At 36.9% G+C, this 21,672-nt stretch overlaps 1 protein-coding gene across 4 annotated transcripts in view; it reads left to right on the plus strand.

The window, feature by feature from the left end:
- Positions 1–21,672, plus strand: part of LOC136040250 (CAP-Gly domain-containing linker protein 1-like) — a 185,626-nt gene that overhangs the window by 66,886 nt on the left and 97,068 nt on the right. For all 4 annotated transcript variants that reach the window (XM_065724461.1, XM_065724462.1, XM_065724463.1 and 1 more), the window contains 2 exons: positions 2,358–2,541; positions 9,656–9,712. In XM_065724461.1, coding sequence (XP_065580533.1) covers positions 2,358–2,541; positions 9,656–9,712 — 241 coding nt within the window. The remainder of the gene's footprint in view (positions 1–2,357; positions 2,542–9,655; positions 9,713–21,672) is intronic.

Genomic DNA, 21,672 nt, shown 5'->3' on the forward strand with positions numbered 1-21,672 from the left:
TAAAAAAAAATTTTTTTGACATATTGGATGATTCTGATAAATATTCTAAAGTGTTTGAAGTCAAATTTGTGCTGTTGCTAGATTTTATATTTTCAACCAAGTTAACCTAATGAAATACAAACCTTATTAACTTAATTAAGAACTGGTTCCAGTTTGGATATGACAATGCCTGACTTTCTGGCTTCTGTACGACTGGAAAAGAAAAAAAAATTGAAAGGAAATGATAAAGAAAAAAGGAAAGAAAAATAAACGGAATTTTTTTTTAAATACTTGACAGGAGCGTTTTTTTTTTGCGGCCAAAATCATTCCTTTTTTAAAAATACGTTTAGCGAACGTGAAAAATAGCCCAGATCTGCCTCCCGGTTGAAGAAGAACAATGACTTTAATGCGACCGTAAAACAATAGTTCCTGACTTGGAAAAAAAAGACTTTTAAAAATACATGTCTGGCCTCAGTATTACTGACAAAAATGAAAAAACCGACAGATCCTGGTAATGCCGTATCCAGGGAGGGGGGGGGTAAGGGGTTTGAACCTCCCTTCAAAATGTTTTGTTCGACTCGTAAAAACGTAACAAAAATGAATACAAACTGATTTGTGGATTTTTTTTTGTACCCTTGCCCCCCTCTGAAAAAGGTCCTGGATATAGACAAATATTTGAGATATATGGGAAGAAGCTTTTCTGGGAGCACAAATTCATATTTTGACATTAGGCCAAACAACTTATTTCATTCGTATCAAACAACTTACAGGGAATTTTTCATTTTGTTAGAGTTCGTCTTTCCCTAGTTGGAAATAATAGTAACCATGTGTTGGGTCCAATTTAATAAAACATTTGCTGACTGTTTTCCTGGATCTTTGGATCCTGGAAAATGCTTTAATGACCAAAGATCCAGGAAAAGTTTTAAACGACTGAAATAGTAGACATGGTTAATTGTGACTATAAGAAAAAGCTCTTAACTCACTATTCTAGTTTTGAAGCCTACATATCTTTTTTCTTAAAACAGGAAATTTAGTTGGCTTCTATTTTGTTCTTGTTTTTATCTTTAATTTCCGAATAAAAGAATATAGAAGGAATTTAAATTTAGTAGATAATTTTCTTAGACCGACTCTGAAATGTTTTTATTAAATTTCTGTTTTTAAAGATTGTTTCAATTCTAATAAAAAAATTTAATAATAATCACTTTCTCTACTGATTTTCAATAAGGGAGCTTTATCACCCCGGAGATGTTGATTGGAAAACATCTTCGGAAACAGAACCCCCCCCCCCCGGCTTATAGCCACAAAGTCTTGATTTCTGTCAGAGGTAGGAGGTTCTGGTTCCGCACTTGAGCCAAAAAAATTCTTTTGTGAGGATTGGAGAAAAGATAGTAGGCCCCTTCTCCAAACACAAAATTTCAAGTTCTCCCTCCAAAAAATATTGATCCCCCAGTCGTGATCTCTACATAACTGTAGAGTGTTGATTTATCTAGGGGTTGATGTCTGCCCTATGGTCAAGAAAGTATTCTTTTGCCAAGATCGGAGAAACGATGGTATGTCCCTTCTCCTAACACGAAATGTCTAGTCCACCCTCCGAAATATACGGAAAGTCTCAGCTCAATTTTTCCTTTAGTGAGACAAAACAGGGTATGCATGCAAAACTAAGTGTAAGATGCCATCTTTTAATTAAAGTTTTTGACTGTATGCAATCATTGTAATAAGAAAGAATCGCTTGCCTTTAGGCATAAACAAAAAAGCCTATACTCTCTCTTGACCACCTGACTCTAAAATCACTCTATCCTTTGTATAGCATTATTTGATTGTTCCAAATTATGTCTTGCTGGGTGTAGCAGATACCTACCAATTGTATAAATTGAGAATGAATCATCGTCAAAAACGAACACTACTAAAAAAAAAATTGCGAGCCTGATTTTCTAATTCTGTCAATCAGGCAATGTTAACAGGCAAACCCCTATCCTAAAGGCTTCACTCTCAAATTTCTTTTTTTTTATCGAAAGGAATAAGGAAGTACCGAAGGACTGCATTTTTTTCAAAAGTATTCTTTTACAGACTTCCTAAAGAACTGCCACGGACAGATAAAGGGAGCCCTAACGCCTTTAAGTCCACCTAAAATTTACTACTTCTTTCAGTTTCTTTTAATTTTCTTTTCCTTCTATTTTTAATTTATGTCATTTCCAAACTCTTTTTTTGTTATTTACCATATATGGATATATACTAATGCTACTACTACTACTGCTAACAACTCACGACAGCATTATGCCGTCTGAGGCATCACACCTGCGCACGCTCCTCCTCCATCCCCATTTTATTTAAAGCTTCTGAAATAGACTAAATTTATCATCATCGTTATTAATTTTCAGGTATTTTGAATGCAAGCCGAAGCATGGACTTTTCACACCTGCCTCTAAAGTGTTTCGATCCCCGGCAAATGCGATGCGCAAAGTTTCAGCCTACAAAATGACGCGACAGAGTTCAAGGGACTCGATGCAGAGCATGTTGTCAAACACAAGCAGAATGTCAAATTTCACCTCTGCCTCAATAAGGGTACCTCCTCCTTTTTCATACTTTTGTATTGGAATATAGGTCATCGTTTTGTCAACCTCTGTTCGCTTTTCCGCCTTTTCTTTCCCTCTTTTTCTTTTCTACTTTTGCATTGGTATATAGGTCGGCGTTTAGGGCTTCACATCTCGTGTGGCGTTCTGGCCAGGATTGCTACCCCTAGTGATTTATCACTACTTCTAGTAGTTTTTTTCTTATTGTCTAAACAGAAATACCTCTAAATCAGCTCATAAATAACTAGATTATTGAAGAAAATCACTAAATCAAATAAAAAAATCACTGAAATCTAATGATTTTTTTTTCATCGGATCAGTCAAAATTCTAAAAATTTTATCTCGTAATTAAAAATGGATTTTGTTGAATATGAATGAAATTTATAAATAGTGTTACGTGGAAAATATTCTTTAAAAACCGATATTTTAAATTTTGGTTACTATGGACCGTTGTTCGCTCTATTTTGCAGCTATTGCTGCAACCATGAAAATAATCCGGATTAATGATGTCATTAATCTGGTATTCAAATTAAGGATTTTTTTTGCAACAGCCTATGCTTTACCGAAGTAAGACTCTTCTCGAAAGGTCATCCATAATGGGGGGATGACGTCATCCGCTTAAATTAAACAGCAAATGATTTATGTAATAATTAGCAAATGCTAAATCAGATTGGAATTACACGTCTACATCATTCAGCGCAATGAAAGTCACTCCATAATTAGTCGAAATTTGACAAATGATTTTGATTGAGCATTTATTCAAATAAGAGGCTGGCCTTTGCCCCTCCCTTGAAAGTTTTTCTTGTGGTTTATGTGGTGATCCGGTTTTGTTCCTGACATGGGAACATGAATTTGTGACCTATTGGAGGGAATTGGTTGATTTTCTCTATGGGAAAGGGGATCGGGTGTAAATTAACTTCAAAGTACAAATATAAAATAAATATATAGAATAGAGAATAAAATGTTTTTTCAAATATTATGAAATCGGTAAATATTGATTATAAGATTCACCAAAAACCAAAGACAAAAAAGAGAAATACCATGTTCTCTAAATGCACTAAAACAAAAACCTGCTATTTGGAAAGAAGATGCTTTTAACCGAAGAAAGGAGCGTAATAATGTAGGAGCGCCAATTAGAGGGAGTGGGGTTGTGTCCCAGATTTTGTTGCCCCCTCCTAGACTCATTTAATGCTTGTTTTTGGTGTTTTCATTGAAAAAAGTACATATAATTCGCTCTAAATTAAAAAAAAACAAAAAACATTTTTTCCATCTTCAATGGAAAATGAAAGAAATCCCCCCCCCTTCCTCTTTATTTTCTTGAGCCCCTGGGACAATCACCTTCTGACGTATCGGTCATACTTGACTCTTGCGGAGGCTGTTCCAGCTACATTAAGCCAATTTGTCAAAGGTTTGCCCACTTTGAAAAAGCGTATACACAATCTGATGGTTACCACGTGCGGTGCGATTGTGCCTCGCGTTATACAGAATTTGTAATGTGTGGCACGAATTTTGGTGGAAATGTGCCATATATGACGGAACAAGTGACGATCTTAGATGTATCTCAAGCTTGTGAAGATTGTGAAACCCCTCGCAATTTGCTGCTGTCGCAGCCCTAATATCTGGGAAAAAACTAACATTAAAAATTAGTCTAACATAATCGATGACCAGTCATGATATTCTACATGTCTCTTGACAGAAACAATTTTTACAATGTTCTGTCGTTGGCCCCCCTCCTGAGCTAGTTTAGGCGTGCCGCTGCGTATGTCTTGTCTTCTAGTCTGATACACTTCCATAAAGATATGAATGATTAATAATTGGGAAGACACTAAGCAACACCCAGGGCGTGGTTGTTTCAAACATGTTTTAGGATGTTATGAAGGTATATTCTCAGAAAAAAGAGGATGATAGATATGACAGCAAAAATACTGATTTAGATGATAATACATTTCAGCATCAGTCAAACACAGTTGTAATAAAACCCAAATGAATCATAATATTTAGTTTGGATTTTCGCTACTAAAATTTCCGCTTGACAATCTTATACAGAGATCCTGAAATGCAAAAAGGTCTCGATGTCATAATTCTATTGCGTATTTTGGATCAAGAATTTAAATTATCTTCTGTAGAGATTAGAGTATTCTTTTTGCTGTTGAGGGGCTGAAAACCCCTACCAACCCCCTCTTTAGATACGGCCTTGGTCCATATAGTAGGTGTATTTACAAAAAAAATCTAATAGCCCAAATTTGATTTTTTTTTTAAATTATAAAACTTTATTCTTATATATATTTATATTCTTATGTATTTAGACAAAATGCTTCAGCATCTATTTTCTGCTCCCACGAAAAATTTTAAAAGTCACGCTCTTTGGTTTTGCAATTACTTCTGAGTGACTTTTCTTTGCTCTTTTCAGGCTCTGAAAAGAGCCTGATTTTGAAATTTAGTTACGACACAAAATTCCATTTTTATTGTCTATGTTTGGGCGAAATGCTTTAAAATCTGTTATATCCTTTCATGATAATTCTGAAAATATCTGTTATGCCCTTTGGTTTCGTGCTTGCTTCTATTTGAGTGACTTTTTATTTTCTTTGTAAGTTTACTATTTTAATACAATGGATATGTTTAATGTACCTTTTCGCTGTTTGATTGTACAGACCAAGCCGACTGTCGATTCAAACAATGGATGTGTTTGCAAACATTTTGCTATTACGTTTGCAATTCGTTACTGATCTTCATCATTATCTATTTTCGGGTGGTGCCACTTTTGCGAAGTGCACAGTCTCTTCTTTGTAAGGCAGCGTACGAAAATTACGTACGTAATTTTTGATGCTAATTGCTTAAGTTACGTGTAACTTTTCGTACTTAAAGAAGTCCTTTCACACTCGGCTAACGTATAAGTGCATAAATCAATCATAATCATCGTCTAAAATCATCACAATTATCGTAAGCAATCTATTCAAATATGGAATTGATAGTGATTCAAGTTCTGATCAAGCGTGAAAGGCTTTCTAGGGAAATTTTTATCAATTTGTAAAATTCATTAATAGCCCGGCCAGAAATTCTCTTCTGTTCCTGCTGTTGACTTTTGGCAATTGCCTTTTTATGGCACTTGGTATTAACAAAGTGACATATAGCGTTCGTAAATTCTGTTGGTCTGTCTGTCTGTCGGTCCCGGTTTTGCTAGTTTAGGCACTTCTAGATAAGCTAAGACGATGAAATTTTGGCAGGCGTATCAGGGACCAGACCAGATTAAATTAGAAATAGTCGTTTCCCCGGTTCTACTATCTGGAGGGGAGTGGGGGGGACGGTTAATTTGGAAAGATTAGAAAAAATGAGGTATTTTTAACTTACGAACGGGAAATTGGATCTTAACAAAATTTGATATATAGAAGGATATCGTGTCTCAGAGCTCTTATTTTGAATCACGACCGGATCTGGTGACATTGGCGGGAGTTAGAGGGGGAAACCTAAAATCTTGGATAACGCTTAGAGTGGATGGATCGGGACGAAACTTGGTGGAAAAAGTAACCACAAGACCTAAATACGTAATTGACATAACCGAAACGGATCCACTCTCTTTGGGGGAGTTGGGAGAGGGTTAATTCTGAAAAATTAGAAAAAAATGAGGTATTTTTAACTTACGAAGGAGTGATCGGATCTTAATGAAATTTCATATTTAGAAGGATCTCGTAACTCAGATCTCTTATTTTAAATTCCGACCGGATCCAGTGTCATTGGGGGGAGTTTGGGGGGACTGGAAATCTTGGGAAAGGCTTGGAGTGGAAAGATCAGGATGAAACTTAGTGGGAATAATAAAGCACAAGTCCAAGATACGTGACTGACATAACCGGACCGGATCTACTCTCTTTGGGAGAGTTGGGGGGGGGGGGTAATTCGGTTATATTAGAAAAATGAGGCATTTTCAACTCACGAACGGGTACTCAGATCTTAATGAAATTTGATATTTAGAAGAACCTTGTGCTTCAGAGCTCTAATTTTAACTTCCGACATTGGGGGAGTTTGAGGGGGAAACCGGTAATCTTGGAAAGCGTGAAAATTGAGGTATCTTTATCTTACGAATGGGCGATCTGATCTTAATGAAACTTGATTTATAAAAATATCTTATGTCTAAGATGCTCTATTTTCAATTCAAATCAGATCCGGCGACATAGGGGGTTGGAGGGGGGAAACAGAAATCTTGGAAACCGGAAACCTTGGAAAACACTTAGAGTTTAGAGATCGGGATAAAACTTGATGGGAAGAATAAGCACAAGTTTTAGATACGTGATTGAAATAATTGGAACGGATCTGCTCTCTTTAGGGGAGCTGGGGGGGTGTTATTTCGGAAAAATTAGAAAAATTGAGGTATTTTTAATTTAAGAACGGGTGACCAGATCTTAATAAAATTTAATATTTGGAAGGAACTCATGTCCCAGAGCTATTATTTAAATCTCGACCAGATATGATGACACTGGGGGAGTTGGAAGGGGAAACCGGAAATCTTGGAAAACGCTTAGAGTGGAGAGATGGGGATGAAACTTGGTGGGTAGAATAAGCAAATGTCTTAGATACGTGACTGACGTAACTGGACTGGATCCCATCTCTTTGGGGGTGTTAGGGGGGGGTCTAGTGCTTTAGCGATTTTGGTGCTTCTGGATGTGCCAGGACGATGAAAATTGGTAGGCGTGTCAGGGACCTGCACAAATTAACTTGATAAAGTTGTTATCCCCGATTCGACCATGTGGGGGGCTGAAAGGACAGGAAAAACTAGAAAAAATGAGGCACTTACGAGTGGGTGATCTGATCTTAATGAATTTTGATATTTAGAAGAACCTTGTGTGTCAGAGCTCTTATTTTAAATTCCGAAAGGCATAATTCCAGGGTCTGGAATTTGGTTACGGTGACGAGATTATGCGAAATCGTCTCCATAACACCCCAAAAAAGTAAAAAAAAAAAAAAAATTATGGATCATTTTGATGGGCTTCGTCTTAAGGAGCACAGGAAAGGCAATTGGAGACCACGAAATCAAATGGGGAGGGAAATCTCTTCTGGACTTAGATTATGCTGATGATTTAAGCATATTAGATGGAAGTGTGAGCAAAATGAATGAATTTCTAGAGGTTTTGCCAGTTCAGGGTGCTAGAATAGGCTTGAAAATTAATGTTAAGAAGACTATGTCACTAAGGCTAGGAATAAGTGAAGATGAAAAGGTGACGTTGGGTGACGAAAAGATGGGCAGTTTCACTTACCTTGGTAGTATTATTAGTAAAGACGGTGGGAGCAGTGAAGATGTTAGAAGTGGAATAGCCATGCCTCAGGGTGTTTTTTTCACAGTTAAAAAAGTTTTGGAAGGGTAGGAAGATAAGTCTGCAAACCAAGATTAGAATGTTGGAAGCCACAGTGGTCAAATATTGCCCTGAAGCATGGGCGCTCCGAAAAGCGGACGAAAATTTACTAGAGGTTTTCCAGAGAAATTGCCTACGTACCCGGTTGACTGACCGTATTTCAAACAGAAGGTTGTACCACAAACGTGGTTCAATCCCACTTTCTAGGGCTATAATGAAAGAAAGGTTGAGATGGCTAGGCCACGTTCTGCGGATGAAGGATGACAGATTGCCGAAGATTGTCCTTTTCGCCAACCGTCTGGGGCTACAGGGAAAGCAGGTCGTTCTCGTCTGGGGTGGGAGGATGTCATGAATGAAGATTTAAAGGAAATGGTAACTTCCTGGGAGGGTGTAAAACGAGAGGCTTTGAATAGATTACGTTGGAGAAGGAGTGTGCGTAGCTGTGTTGGCCTCAGGCGGCTTGGTGCTGCAGTGAATTATTGGTAGTAGTAGTAGTAGTAGAAGGAGAAGAAATTCTAAGCATGTCTTGGAAGTTGTAAGCCGTGGTAACTTCAGATAAACTACAGAAGTTGCTCAAAGTCGACATTCACTGCGCACAGTTGTGAAGTAATTAAGGGCTTATAAAAGCATATTTCGATAAGTTTCAATTTTATCCACCTCTATTTTACTCTCATAATATTTTCAGTCTGATTGTAATAACAGTGATGACGATGATGCAGATCTACGTCACTAAAGATATCCGTTAACTATGTTTAGTAAAAATTACTGCAAATGTAAATTCAAATTTACTTTTCTGTCGTTCCAGCTATTTTGACAACGTCAGCTGGAACGAAAAAGTTAGTTTGCAGTTAATTTTGTCGAGCTCGGAATGCACCCTAAGCATGGTCGTATCCACGGGGGGGGGGGGTACCGGGTTTGAACCCTAAATAAAGTAAAAGAGTAACATATGTAACAAAATGCATAATATTTTTTCATAAATAATACGTTTTGTAAAGTTAAGATGTATTTTCAAAAATCTAGGGGATGATAAAATTGTCATTTTTAAAAGTTTTTTCGATTATCCAACTATAATATTCCACCAAAAGGTTATTTTTCAAATATGGAGGAATCACATGACCCTTCCCCCCCTGATTGACTTTACCGACAAAATTTGCTGCAGAAGACTACAAAACGTACTGTAAAATCTTAAGGTAAAATTTAAGTGAAGTGGTTCTCAACTGACTGTAGGCCATGGCCCACCTAGGTATTTGCCCCCTTCGTAATATTTTACGAATATAATAATTTCTTCGTAATGTAGGAGCGTTATTAAAACTTAAAACGAACAGAGATTATTCCGTATATGAAAGGGGTTGTCCCCTCCTCAACGTCTCCCTCTTTACGCTAAGTTTTTTTTATTGTTTTAAAAAGTAGACTTGTGACAAAGAGTCAAACTTTAGCGTAAAGAGCGGGGCTTGAGGAGGGGACAACCCCTTTCATATACGGAATAATTTCTGTCCTTTAATTTTTAATGTCGCTCCTTACTTGCAGTAAAAAAAAACGTGTTTTTTTTTCTATTTAATAGCGTGAAAGGATCTACCGCGCAGCGTAAAAGAACCTTTAAGTGGCCCGTCTTAATGAAAAAAATCTGTTTATTTTTAATTGTTTAATAACTTTTAATTGTTTCAATTTCAAAAATTAAATTGTTTATTAATTGTTAAATTGTTTAGTTGTTAAAAATAAAATTGTTTATCTTTTAATTAACCTTTTTAATTGTTTTTATTGCAGCGACCAAGCCGACCATCGATGAACACAACATTATCAGCTCAGCAAGCCGCCTTGCAGGTAAGCCATAATTGAATATGTTCTTATTGTATGGACGCTAATTGCATGGTATGTTTGTAGGTATCTCATCTTGTGTAACACTCATTCTGCATGTGCTCTGAATGGAAATTGTTCAGGTTGATCCCATTAAAATTCCATTGCTTAGCTTGCTTTATTGCATGTAACAATAAGAAGCTCATGTCAAAGATCAATTTGAGCAAATTATTTACATTCTTAATAATTTTTATTTATTCTGAGCATGGTCAAAGTTTTATATTAAAAAATTCAACGCCATCTAGCGCTTTTGAGTGTAAGTTTAAGAAGAAGAAAAGTTTTAACGCACATTTTTTATGGGTGGGATAGTAACACTTGAAACTTTTGACTGATGAAGGTACAAAAAATGGGTTTCAAATATATTAAATAAAAATAAAAAAGGGCGAAGCTATATAATACGTATGGTTGCATATGCATACTAGCCTATAAAATTGTATCATATCACCCTTTAGCTTGAGCGATTTGGTGCCTTAATCATGACCAACTTCTCCTGCTTAACCAAGTTTCCTCTGGAATTGTACCCAGTAGAAGAGTCTTAATCACCTGATTCCCGACATGGGGCATGCGATCCACCCGTGGGGCATGGTAATATTTTGGTGGGTCATGGGCAGGACGTACACCCTTCGACTGACAATGCTCTAGAGCCCTAATTTAAAAAAATACATTTTTCATGTAAGTGATATCACATTCACATACATTTAAAGAGCAAAACAGATTTAATAGTATTGCAACGAAGTCATGCATTGTATGAAAGGTGTTGCATACGGTCATAAATTTTCGTTCGCATAAATTCATTTCATTCACATTTCATTTCACATTCATTTCACACTGTGAAAAAAAGAATGTGAATTTCACATTCAGTTCACATTTCATTCAGGCGTTTCATTTATATTGAGGAAATCTCGAAAAAAGATTCCAAACTAATGGCCTTTTTAACTTCCTTCAGGTGAATACGCGTAAAATTTCGGGCAACAAAATTTAAATATCACGAGGGGGGTCATAATTTTAGAAATACCTAGGTGGGGCCAGTGGCGTCGTTTAGGGGGGAGGGGAAGTCTGTCCCCTTCAATAATTTCGAGAAAAAAAAAACTTGTCAGTCATTGAAAACTCATTCAAGAATTACGCTCAAGTTACATATCAGGAAACCGGTTTTATAGCTACAAAAACAAGTGACGGATTATACAATGCATTGGACTTGTATAATTTGGGCTATATATTTGCATATTAGGGGATGGGGGTGTTGGTTAGGTTGGATTAGGTTAGGGGTTGAGCTAGGTTTCAATAACTATGTTTCCAAAGTATTCTTTTATCATCATGTTTTGTTATATTTCATTAGGATTAACGTAACTTCACTTCTTGGGTGTGTTCTTTCCAATAACGTACAAGTACTGATGAATTTATATAGCCTATGCCCCCTGAGTCTCCGAATATGGACGCCTTTTGCCCTTCCTCCCAATTAAAATGTCGGAGCTACGCCCCTGGATGGGAAATGGCCGAAAATCAGTTGGGAACCTCTGGCCTAAAATTAAACTCAAGAAAGGGAGATAGTTCATACCACATAGCCAGAATCTGGGAAATGATTAATAGATTCCATCTTATCATGTCGCTGTTAGTCTAAAGGTCGTACCTAAAGGTATTTAAAGACCGAGGTGGTTTTGGGGATGACTGAGGGGTTACTTACCCCGGGTGTAAAATTTCAATTACATAATCTAACAGTTATAATTATTGTGTAATTATAGAAATTGTATTTCTATTAAAATAAAGTAGAGGGCACAGTCAATAAATGAAAATAATTGATAAATTATTAATTTATTGATAAAATAAAAATGAATAAAAAAATAATTAATATAGGTTAAAATAATTAATAATTGCTAAATAATTTAACAATAAATTTAAGAAATCCTCGTCTCCCGTGCTTGGTCATGCATTCTTCAAAGCCCATAAACGTTTAGAAACTAGACGTACAGGGCTTAGCCCTGTAAGTCTAGTAACTAGTAACTTAAGTAACTCTCCGCCAATATTTAATTAGTGCTTAACCGTTTCGTACAAAATATTAAAAAATTGAAATGAGTCATATCGTGTCACGGATTTCTGTGGCGATTTTATTACACTTCCAGTTTTCCCATGTCTAAAGCCAAAACGTGTGTATCCAATCTTTTTTAGTATGCATAAAACCCGTTATTATTTTTCACCTCTTGTTTTTCCATAAATGTCAACTCTTTAGTCAAGCTGGACGAGTTCTTCTTAATTAAAAGTATGAAATGAGATGGTACCTTTTTAGGAGACTGATTTTTTTGTAAAAATTCTTAAGTGATGGCTACCCTTTGTCGTAGATATACACAGCGTTTCACCTCCTTTTCCGTCGCATTCTTGTCCGGTTTTCGGTATTTGTGTATTATACCGACCAAGTGAAGTTAGGTTAATCCTAATGAAATATACCAAAGTAGGATGAAAATATAATACTTCAGTAATCTACAACAACTACAACAAAGAATTATGCAGACCGCCTAGAATGCCGTCCTGGCCGAGTGGGTTGGTGCGCTGGATTCGGGATCCCTTGTCTGAGAGGACGCGGGTTTGAATCCCAGTGTACCCAATTCTTCAGTTTGGGACGGGGGTCAGTGGCGTGATTCTGTAAGCTTAGCCAGAGTCGACCCAGCTCTAAATGGGTACCTGGAGAGATCTGGGGAAGGTAAACAGGAAGGGTGTGCGAAAGCACAGGATGGCTGGCCCCCAACCCCCATTGCACTTCCTGGCTGAAGGGCCAAGAAACGGAGATCAGCACCGCCGGTACGGACTGTAAAGTCTAATGCCGTATCCTTTACCTTTTACCTTTACCTAGAATGCATTATATTCAATACCTAACCGAACCAACTCTATGTATTAAATATATTTAATTAAAATATACTTGCATAGTAGTTTATCTCACTCAGGATAAGATGATTATCTTCGAATGCACACAGAGAATCCGGTTTTAAAACAGATGAAGTACAAAATGTGGTCGGTATAATACACAATTACCCCCGTTTCTTCACCATGCTTCGTTACTACCTCCATATATATGTCAAATAACGCCTTGCACTACCTGCACATATACAAAGGAATTTATTTACGGTGGGGGGATGTTTGGATAACCGACGCAAAATGCGACGAAAAATTTCGCAAATTATCCAAAAAATCGCAGATTCTAGGATAAATCATAAAACTCACAATAGTTTGGGTAGGGGATCGACAGTGCGCATGGCGCAACCTTTCGGGTGTACTTTAGATGGTTTGCTCCAAGAAGTTTATTTTGACAGAATGTCCATTGAGTAAAACTTTTCGAATTAGAAAGTTCGAATTAAAATTTTCCAAACTTGCCCATACTACCACACTTTACATTTTTTGTAAATGTTTCTTCTGAGTTAATATAAAAAAGAACAAGAACGGCACTAAATATTAGGGGGTAGCAGACCCCTCACTCCTCCTACCTCGCTCTTGAGTTAGGGTTTTCAATAAAACTAAAACTGAAAAAGCCTGAATTTTTAGTTCGAATGTTTTGAAAGGCAGTAGGATAATAAAAAACAAATACAACGTAGAGACAATAGGGAAAATTTCAAGACAGTGGAAATTATTTCTGTAGATATTTCGGCCCTATGTCCAAGGGCCGTCTTTAGCACAATACAAGAATAAGAGAGAAACTATATAAAAGAACTTACACCAAATTGTGAGGATTAAAAGTGAATAATTAAAAACACTTTTTAAAACTTTTTTTAAAAATAGCCCTAGCATCCTTACTTCAACGAAGTTCAACGGAGTCCTGGTTGAACTTCGTTGAAGTAAGGATGCTAGGGCTATTTTTAAAAAAAGTTTTAAAAAGTGTTTTTAATTATTCAGTTTTAATCCTCACAATTTGATGTAAGTTCTTTTATATAGTTTCTCTCTTATTCTTGTATTGTGCTAAAGACGGCCCTTGGACATAGGGCCGAAATATCTACAGAAATAATTTCCACTGTCTTGAAATTTTCCCTATTGTCTCTACGTTGTATTTGTTTGTTATGGAAAGGCAGTGTGGTCTTCGTCGCTAGGATAATAAAAGGATTTCAGTTGCTATTTAGCGATATTTGCGCTCATTATAATCAATGTTAAGTTAGCGTGAAGAACGTAAACGAACGCCTTACGTAAACGTAAAGAGCGTATAAATGCTTTCTAACCCTTGAAAGTAAATGGAGATCTCAGAAGTCTCGTATGAATATCTTTGTTTAACTGACTTCTCCCATATCTAACGACCGCAGTTTTGGTCTAATCCACTCTAGAAGACACGTTTCTCGTTATTTTTTCTTTCGGGGGGGGGGGATTGGAACGCCAAGTTAGGGAATTCTCATGCAAAATGAAGAAACTGTCACGAAATGTTGACACTTTGGATTATGCGCGCATCGTCAGACATCAGGTACCTCCTGCCCCCCTCCAATCGAAATATCCCCGGCCTTCCCCTTAAAATCTAAAAAAAGGTAAAGGATGCGGCACTAGAACCTTAAGGTCCGAACCGGCGGTGCTGATCTTCGTCTCAAGGCCCTTCAGCCAGGAAGTGCAATGGGGGATGAGGGCTAGCCATCCTGTGTTCCCTTAAAATTTGGCTAGTAAATATTCAATACAGCTTATATCTCAAGTAAATCAGCCCAGTCAAATGAAAATTGGGCCCTTTTGAAGTGCTAAACTATCCCTGTAATGGTCTTAGATGGGCTAAAAGCACATGGACCATATCTAAAAATGCTAGCGTTAATAAGTCCCAGCTGAGAATTTTAGGATGAACGCTTTAGTGTAGGTTAAGCCAAAAATGTGGTTTTCTTACCACTATGTAAGATGTTTTGATCCTCCGAAGCATGGCTTTGCATTATAAAAGTGTCAGGAATAATGCTAGAGGACTTTCTGGTAGCGGGGGGGGGGGGGCTGAAAATAAAAAAGTGCAGCTTTACTCCCAAATGCTCTGAAATTGATCAAAAAGGTACTTTGGATTGATCTTGGGTAGGCAACTCAAATATCTTCTGGGTTCTGTTGTTTCCTCAAAGGTTTTGCCCGTGCTGACTTATACCATGGATCCTTCTCCGGGCACTACCTTTTCCAGATGTGCTCTAAGCTTCTTGAGGGCTTTATATATTTGAATCTAATTTAGTTTTACAGAATAGTGACAATTACTATTTTTTTAATTGCCATCATCTTAAAAGTCAGATACAAACAATTACGCCCAAATTTGGTGATGATCCCTTTTCGCCCAAAAAGGTAATGTATCTCAGATGTTCATTAGTGTCTCTTCCATTTTTGGATAAGTTATCTACTTTTGTGAAACTGACAGATAAAAAAAACAAATCGCTTGAGATCTATCTACGACATGGTCCATTAGTCTTATCCACTTAATCTTCCACTCTTTTTTATCTGGTTCAAGCTTTCCATATTAGGCAAAAGCTATTTGGTCAGTTTTAATATTCTGTATACAGTGGCTATATAAACTGAATTGCATTGTTGCAGTTGTAATCTTGGGAAGGGGGAGAGGGACTTTGTAAGGTCTGTGACGGCAGAGCTATTAGCACCATGACCCTACGTTGGATACACCATAGCTTTTGATGGCACACAGGGCGTCGACGAAGCCCCTCCACTCGTTGCATAGCTGTGGGGAAGCTGTAAAGTCTTCGCATTTTGATACTAACGAGGTCTCAGCCTTCCTTAGGCCTCGATCGTAAGTTAGCCGTTAGGTGCTTTCGAACGACTTGGGCTTCTTCGGCCATTTGGTGTCCAAACCATGTTAAGGAAACAGTGGCATCAGTTGGGGATCCTCCCCTCCTCAGATTTTGAAAAATATGTTTTTGGAGTATTTTCATAGAAAATACCTGCTTTTGATATTTGGTTGAAAAAATCGAAAAATTTTCCTCTAGTAAAAAAAAGAAACGAATTTTTTTTTTTCAGTGAAACACAAAGGGGTAAAATCTATCGAGAATGAAGATACTGCGTAACTGCATATGGACAAGGCCTTGTCCAGGGGGGTTAGGGGGTCTGAACCCCCTCCCGAATGTTTGTCCGACTTGTAAAAACGAAACAAAAATGAATATAAACAAATTTATTACGTGTTTTTTTACAGTTTTAAAAATGCCGCGCAAAAATGTGTTTGTTCCCCCCCCCCCCCAAAAAAAAAAAAATCCTGGATGCGGCCCTGCATACGGAGGCCTTTTATTATAGTTGAATTACCAATTCTTTCTAATCGCTTTACACATATGGTTGTGGGAGTTTCAACTTAACAATTAAAACAATTGATATCAGTTTAACTAACTTTAGTACCTTGAGGATTTTAGTTTTTAATGAGGATCTTTTATTTATAAGTTCTTTCAATTTCACACTGTAAGGTAGTTTCTTCTGCCAGCCTGATTGTTGAGCATAAATAGAGGAACCTCCAATTAAGAATTTTAGGGAATATGAATAGGAAGGTAAGTCTGCGAACCAAGATTTGCATGTTGAAAGCCAGGGTCGTATTCAGGATTTTTTTTCGGGGGAGGAGGAGGGGGTAAAAAGATTTTTATCATTAAACCACCCTCCCGAAAAAATAATGCGTGTACGTGCCTGGACGAAATGGTTATTTTTGTTTATATTTTTCCAGCTAGTGTATGCTCTGTATGGCCTGTGTGTATTGCCTGTCTGTCTGTGTGGCGTATGGACGCGTCAAAAATGTGTTTATATTCATTTTTCTAATGTTTTTAACGAGTTGGACAAAAATTTCGGGAGGGGAGGGGTGTAACCCTCTAACTCCCCCCCCTCACTGGATACGGCCTTGTCCGAAGCACCAATGATAGACATGATCAAGTTTGGCTCTGAAGCTAGGGGGCTTCGGAAGACAGACGATGATTTGTAATAGCAATTGTCCAGAGGGATTGTCTACGGATTGTTTTGGGTACCTGCTCGACTGACTATTTTAAACAGTAATCTCTACGAAAAATGAGGCTCTATCCCACTTTTTGGGGCTATTGATTTAAAAAACTTTTTTCCACAAAATAAGTTTTTCAAAGAAAAATAAAGAGCTCCGTTGAGCCAAGAATGAGTAAAAATAAAGTCAAAAGGCTTCCAAACGTAAAACTACCACAAATCACTGTTAATAAATTAATGAAACTCAAAACGAACAGAAATTACAATAAATAGCCAAGTCAAACTCAAAACGAGCAAACATTAACATGAGTAGGGCTGATAACCCCCATGGCTTCTCAAGACCAGAACACAATTTTTGCTTTACAGAAAAAAAAAACAAATGACCATGGAATGTCAGTTTAATTGGCATATAGGCCTACTGATATTTATTCCTTAAAAGTTTTGAAAATTTTTTATTTATGAAAGTAAAAAAAAGTGAAAACATTTCAAACATATTCTATTTCCAGTAAACTTGTGTTGGGGAGGGGGGGCGGTATCCGCCCTCCGATCACTTTGAATCTTATAAAAGGGTACTAGAACTTCTGATTACGAATCCAATGATCCCCTCCGAAGTTATACGACCACCCTTTCTATAAAACCTTATGTGCCCCCAGGGCATAACTTACAACCCTTGTCCTGAGGGGTCTGGGGGGCTGTCATCCCCAAAGACATGATTTCTGGACCTTTCGATTATGTTGAACAAAATGGCTATCTAAAAATTTTGATTGGATGTGTTTGTGGAAAGGGTGGGCGTGGGAGGAGGGATTAGTTGCCCTCCAATCACTTTTGACTATTAGAAAGGGCACTAGCCCTTTCAATTGCCAATCGAATGAGCCCTTTTCGATGTTTCGAAGACAACTAATGGCCATCTCAAAATTTATATCTGATGCGTTTCGAAGAAATACAAGGTGTGAGGGGGGGGGGGTATCCACTCTTCGACCACTCTGAATCTTAAAATGGGTAGTAGAAGCTCTGATTTTTAATCCAATGAGGGCCCCCTCCGAAGTTTATATGATCACCCTTTCCATATATATCTAATATGCCCCCGGGGTACAACTTACAACCCTTGCACTGAACGCTATGGGGGGTTGTCATCCTCAAAGACATTATTTCTGGACTTTTCATTTCTCACTTACGTTTAACAAAATGGCTATCTCAACATTTTGATTGGGTGTGTTTGGAAAAATGTTGGGCATGGGAGAGGGGTTAGTTGCCCTCCAGACACTTTCGACTATTAAAAAGGGCACTTTCCCTTTCAATTTTCAGTCAAATGAGCATTTTCAAGTTTCTTCGACAACAAATATCCATCTCAAAATTTCTATCACATGCATTTCAGGAAAATACAAGGTGTCGAGGGATTATCCACCCTCCCATCACTGTGAATCTCAAAAAGGACACTAAAATTCCGATTAGCAATCTAATGAGCCACCTACGAAGTTTATACGATCACCTTTTTTATATAAACGTTTTATGCCCCCAGGGCATAACTTACAACCCTTGCTCTGAGGGCTCTGGGGTGGTTTTCATCCTCAAACACATAATTTTGGAGCTTTCAACTAGTTCAACAAAACGGCTATCTCAAAATTTTGATTGGATTTGTTTTGGAAAATGGCGGGAGTGGGAGAGGGTGTTAGTTGCCTTCCAATCAATTTCGACTATTAAAAAGGGCACTAGCCCTTTCAATTTCCAATCGAATGAGCCCTCTCGAAGTTTCTAAGACAACTCCTCCCATACAAAGTGCCCTGGTCTAAAACCAAAAAAAAAATGAAAATACATTGTACTCACTTCGCTCTTTACTTAGGCTGCGTTATTTCACTGAATATTTTTCGGATGTAGGGTAACAAATTGCCACAGATTGTCCTCTCTGGCCATCCATCTAGGGCCAAACGAAAAGCAGGTCCCCTAATGGGGCAGGAGGACGTCGTACAGACATGGTTTAAAGGAAACTAGAACTTAAGTGTGTAGAGAAGGAAGCTGTGAATATATTGAAATGGAGAAGAAGCGGAAAGGGTGGGCGTGGGATCGAAAACTTCAAGTTTCTTCCAATATTCTCTAAAAATTTGGCTAAAATAGGCAAGTTCTTGTGCTTTTAACTTTTTTTATGCCTTTTTTTTAACCAGTTTTTAAAATGTATACAAAAATACCTATTTCATCTAGGTACGTACACACATTTTTTTTTCCCAGGAATGTGGTTTAATGATAAAAATGTTTTTGAATGGCCAGTTGATAATTTTAATAAGAATCACCCCAAAATCCCCCCCACACCCCGGGCACGTTCCTGGTTGTGGGTTTTTGCCGAAACTTTATCTTGTATCTTTAAGCCACAACAAAGAATGGGTAAACAATCAGAAATAAGTAAAATAAATACAACTAATATTCTATATTTATATTTTTATAATTAATCTCCCTCTTTTTCTGGTTTAAGCTAGATGGCGTTGTTTTGTTTTACCCTTGTGTTTCCTTTCTGGTCAGCTCCCATACTGTTTGCTATCTACTTTATCGCTTGAAATTTGCTACTCACTTGCCCGTGTCAAATTGGTCATTCACACTTGGCAGGTTACTAACATGTAAAAAAAGGGTCAAATTTCTTATAATATTTTGGCGTTGCAGGATGAGGAGTTCGACTTTGACGACAACGCGGACGGATGTTATTGAAAGGACAGTTATAAAATTGTTTTTGTTTATTTCATATTTTATTCTAGATTTTTAATACTTTTTGTTCGCATGTTTTTAGTTTTTTGTTTGCATGTAGTTTTTGTTATCATTCTTTATTCCTAAATAAATTTGTATGATGCACGGCTTCCTTACATTATGTACTCGCAAAAAATATCTTAAGATCGAAAGCTTTCCTCCTTTTCACAGGCTTATGATTTCTCATAAAAAGTTATGCCTCGATAATTACCACGCTCACTCTTATCACCTTTTTTATACAGTGGTTTAATTAAGGTAAAATCACTAGGTTCTTACCCTTTTTCAAAATCATATTCATAATCTTCGGTAAGTTATTTCTAACCTCAGAGCTACCATATTTAATAAACTCACTTACCACACTATCAGCACCAGGAGCGTTATTATTTCTAATCAGTTTAGTACTGTCGCTAATTCTTCCTTTCAAAACAAATCTTCCTTCACGTTCAGTTTTTTACTGTTTTAAAAAGTAGAGTTGAGAGAGAGTCTAACTTTAGCGTAAAGAGCGGGGTTTTGAGGAGGGAACATCCCCTTTCATATAAGGAGTAATTTCTGTTCGTTTTAAGTTTTAATATCGCTCCTTACTTTCAGTTTAAAAAACTTGTTTTTTTATTTAATTTTATTAGTAAAGACAATGGGACACTAGAGAGATATAAACAGTATGATCAATCCCAATGTCAACCATTAGACAAAGCCGGACCGGGATGTAACTGCTCCGGAGAACATATAAACAAGAAGAAACATAAGCGACATTAGGTTTTATCATGGGTAGGCACGGGCTGTGGTATCTGTATTCACAGCCTGAAGAACATGAAAAGAAATAAGATGGAATTAAGCGTCTAGGGGATAAGGAAGAACGCAATACGTTTAAGAGAAAAAAGAGATAAAGGAAATAATTGGTCTGGCTGAAATAATGCAAAAGGTAAAGATAATATTGCTTTGAGAATGGAAAGGAAAACAGAGGATAAATTTATAAGGATAATTAAAGTAAAAATAAATTTTATTTTAACAGTGTCATAATGATATGTCATTTGATTAGGAAGAGCCCCAACTGAAGTGTATATAACCACTCATTCCATAAAGACCTTACACGCCCCTACAGCATAACTTGCAGTCCTTGCCCCTTTTCAGATTTTCCTCTGAGAATTTCCTTTTCACTTTAAAAAAAATCCATTGTCGCACGAAATCTTACTTTTTTACTGATAGAAAGCCCTTCTCTTAGAAAAAATAGAAGTGGCAAATCTGTATTTATCACTAATTAATAAAAAAATTCGTCAATTGCACAACTTTCTCCGGAGGTCATTATGATCTTTGAATAAAAATTTGGCTATGAACAATTTTTTTTTTATTTTAATTTATTTCCAGTAGGTAATCTAGTCCCCTTGTGATTATGTAAAATTTTAATTCCCTTATTGACTATTGGTTCATTTTTCAAAAGACCATCATAAACTTGGTCAATATTTAAGTTAACGTAATTTAACATTTAAGTAACAATTAACGTAATTGGTAAAAATTTATTCGTTTTATGCACCGTGTGAGAAACCAAGAGGATAAAATTCTGTTAGCTACCGTTCAAAGCCTAAGCGAGGACAATTTTCTTAGAAAGCGAAGCTAATTAATGCCAAAACAGCTAAAACGAGAACTGAATGTACAGAATAAAAAAAAATCAACCCCCTCCCTTTCTCAAAAAAGAAAATCCTAGGAATGCGAATTACTAAAATCATTTGCTTTGGCACCTGCAAAAGTCTTCTGCTATGTCATATTAAAGCTTACTAAGCTGTAGCAAATTATGCAAGCAAGGCCATTGGTGGATCTAGTGAGGAGCCATACCTCCTCCCACTGGCTCCAAACATGCCAAAATTTGATTAATAACTCACACTGCACTTGGTAACTAGAATGATTAAATACTTAAAAAAAATCTAACACATTTCTGAAACATTCCGGGTCTTATACCAAACTTGCACGTAACCCGAAACTGGAAATATAACGAAAAGAATCACGAGGGTTTAATTAATGAATCGTAAAAAAAGTGTTTTCTGACGTGAAGTTTTACGTAATTTGAAAGTTTGTGGCAGAATTTTTAGCAACAATAATAAGAATTTAGCAAAAACAGTTCAACTGACATCTGGTATTTTCTTAGATAAGGCTATTCCACCAGTTAACATAGGTCCTAAACATAGGTCCTACATTAAACAAAATCCTAAACCAAAAACGTGGGTCCTACATTAAATTTGAAAGACATTTTTATGGCCCAAAAACTATTTAAAAGAGAAAAAATTCAATAAAATATTTTTCCTCGCCAAGAATAAAGA

The sequence above is a fragment of the Artemia franciscana genome, chromosome 20 (assembly GCF_032884065.1).
Source record: "Artemia franciscana chromosome 20, ASM3288406v1, whole genome shotgun sequence".
Lineage (NCBI taxonomy): Eukaryota > Metazoa > Arthropoda > Branchiopoda > Anostraca > Artemiidae > Artemia > Artemia franciscana.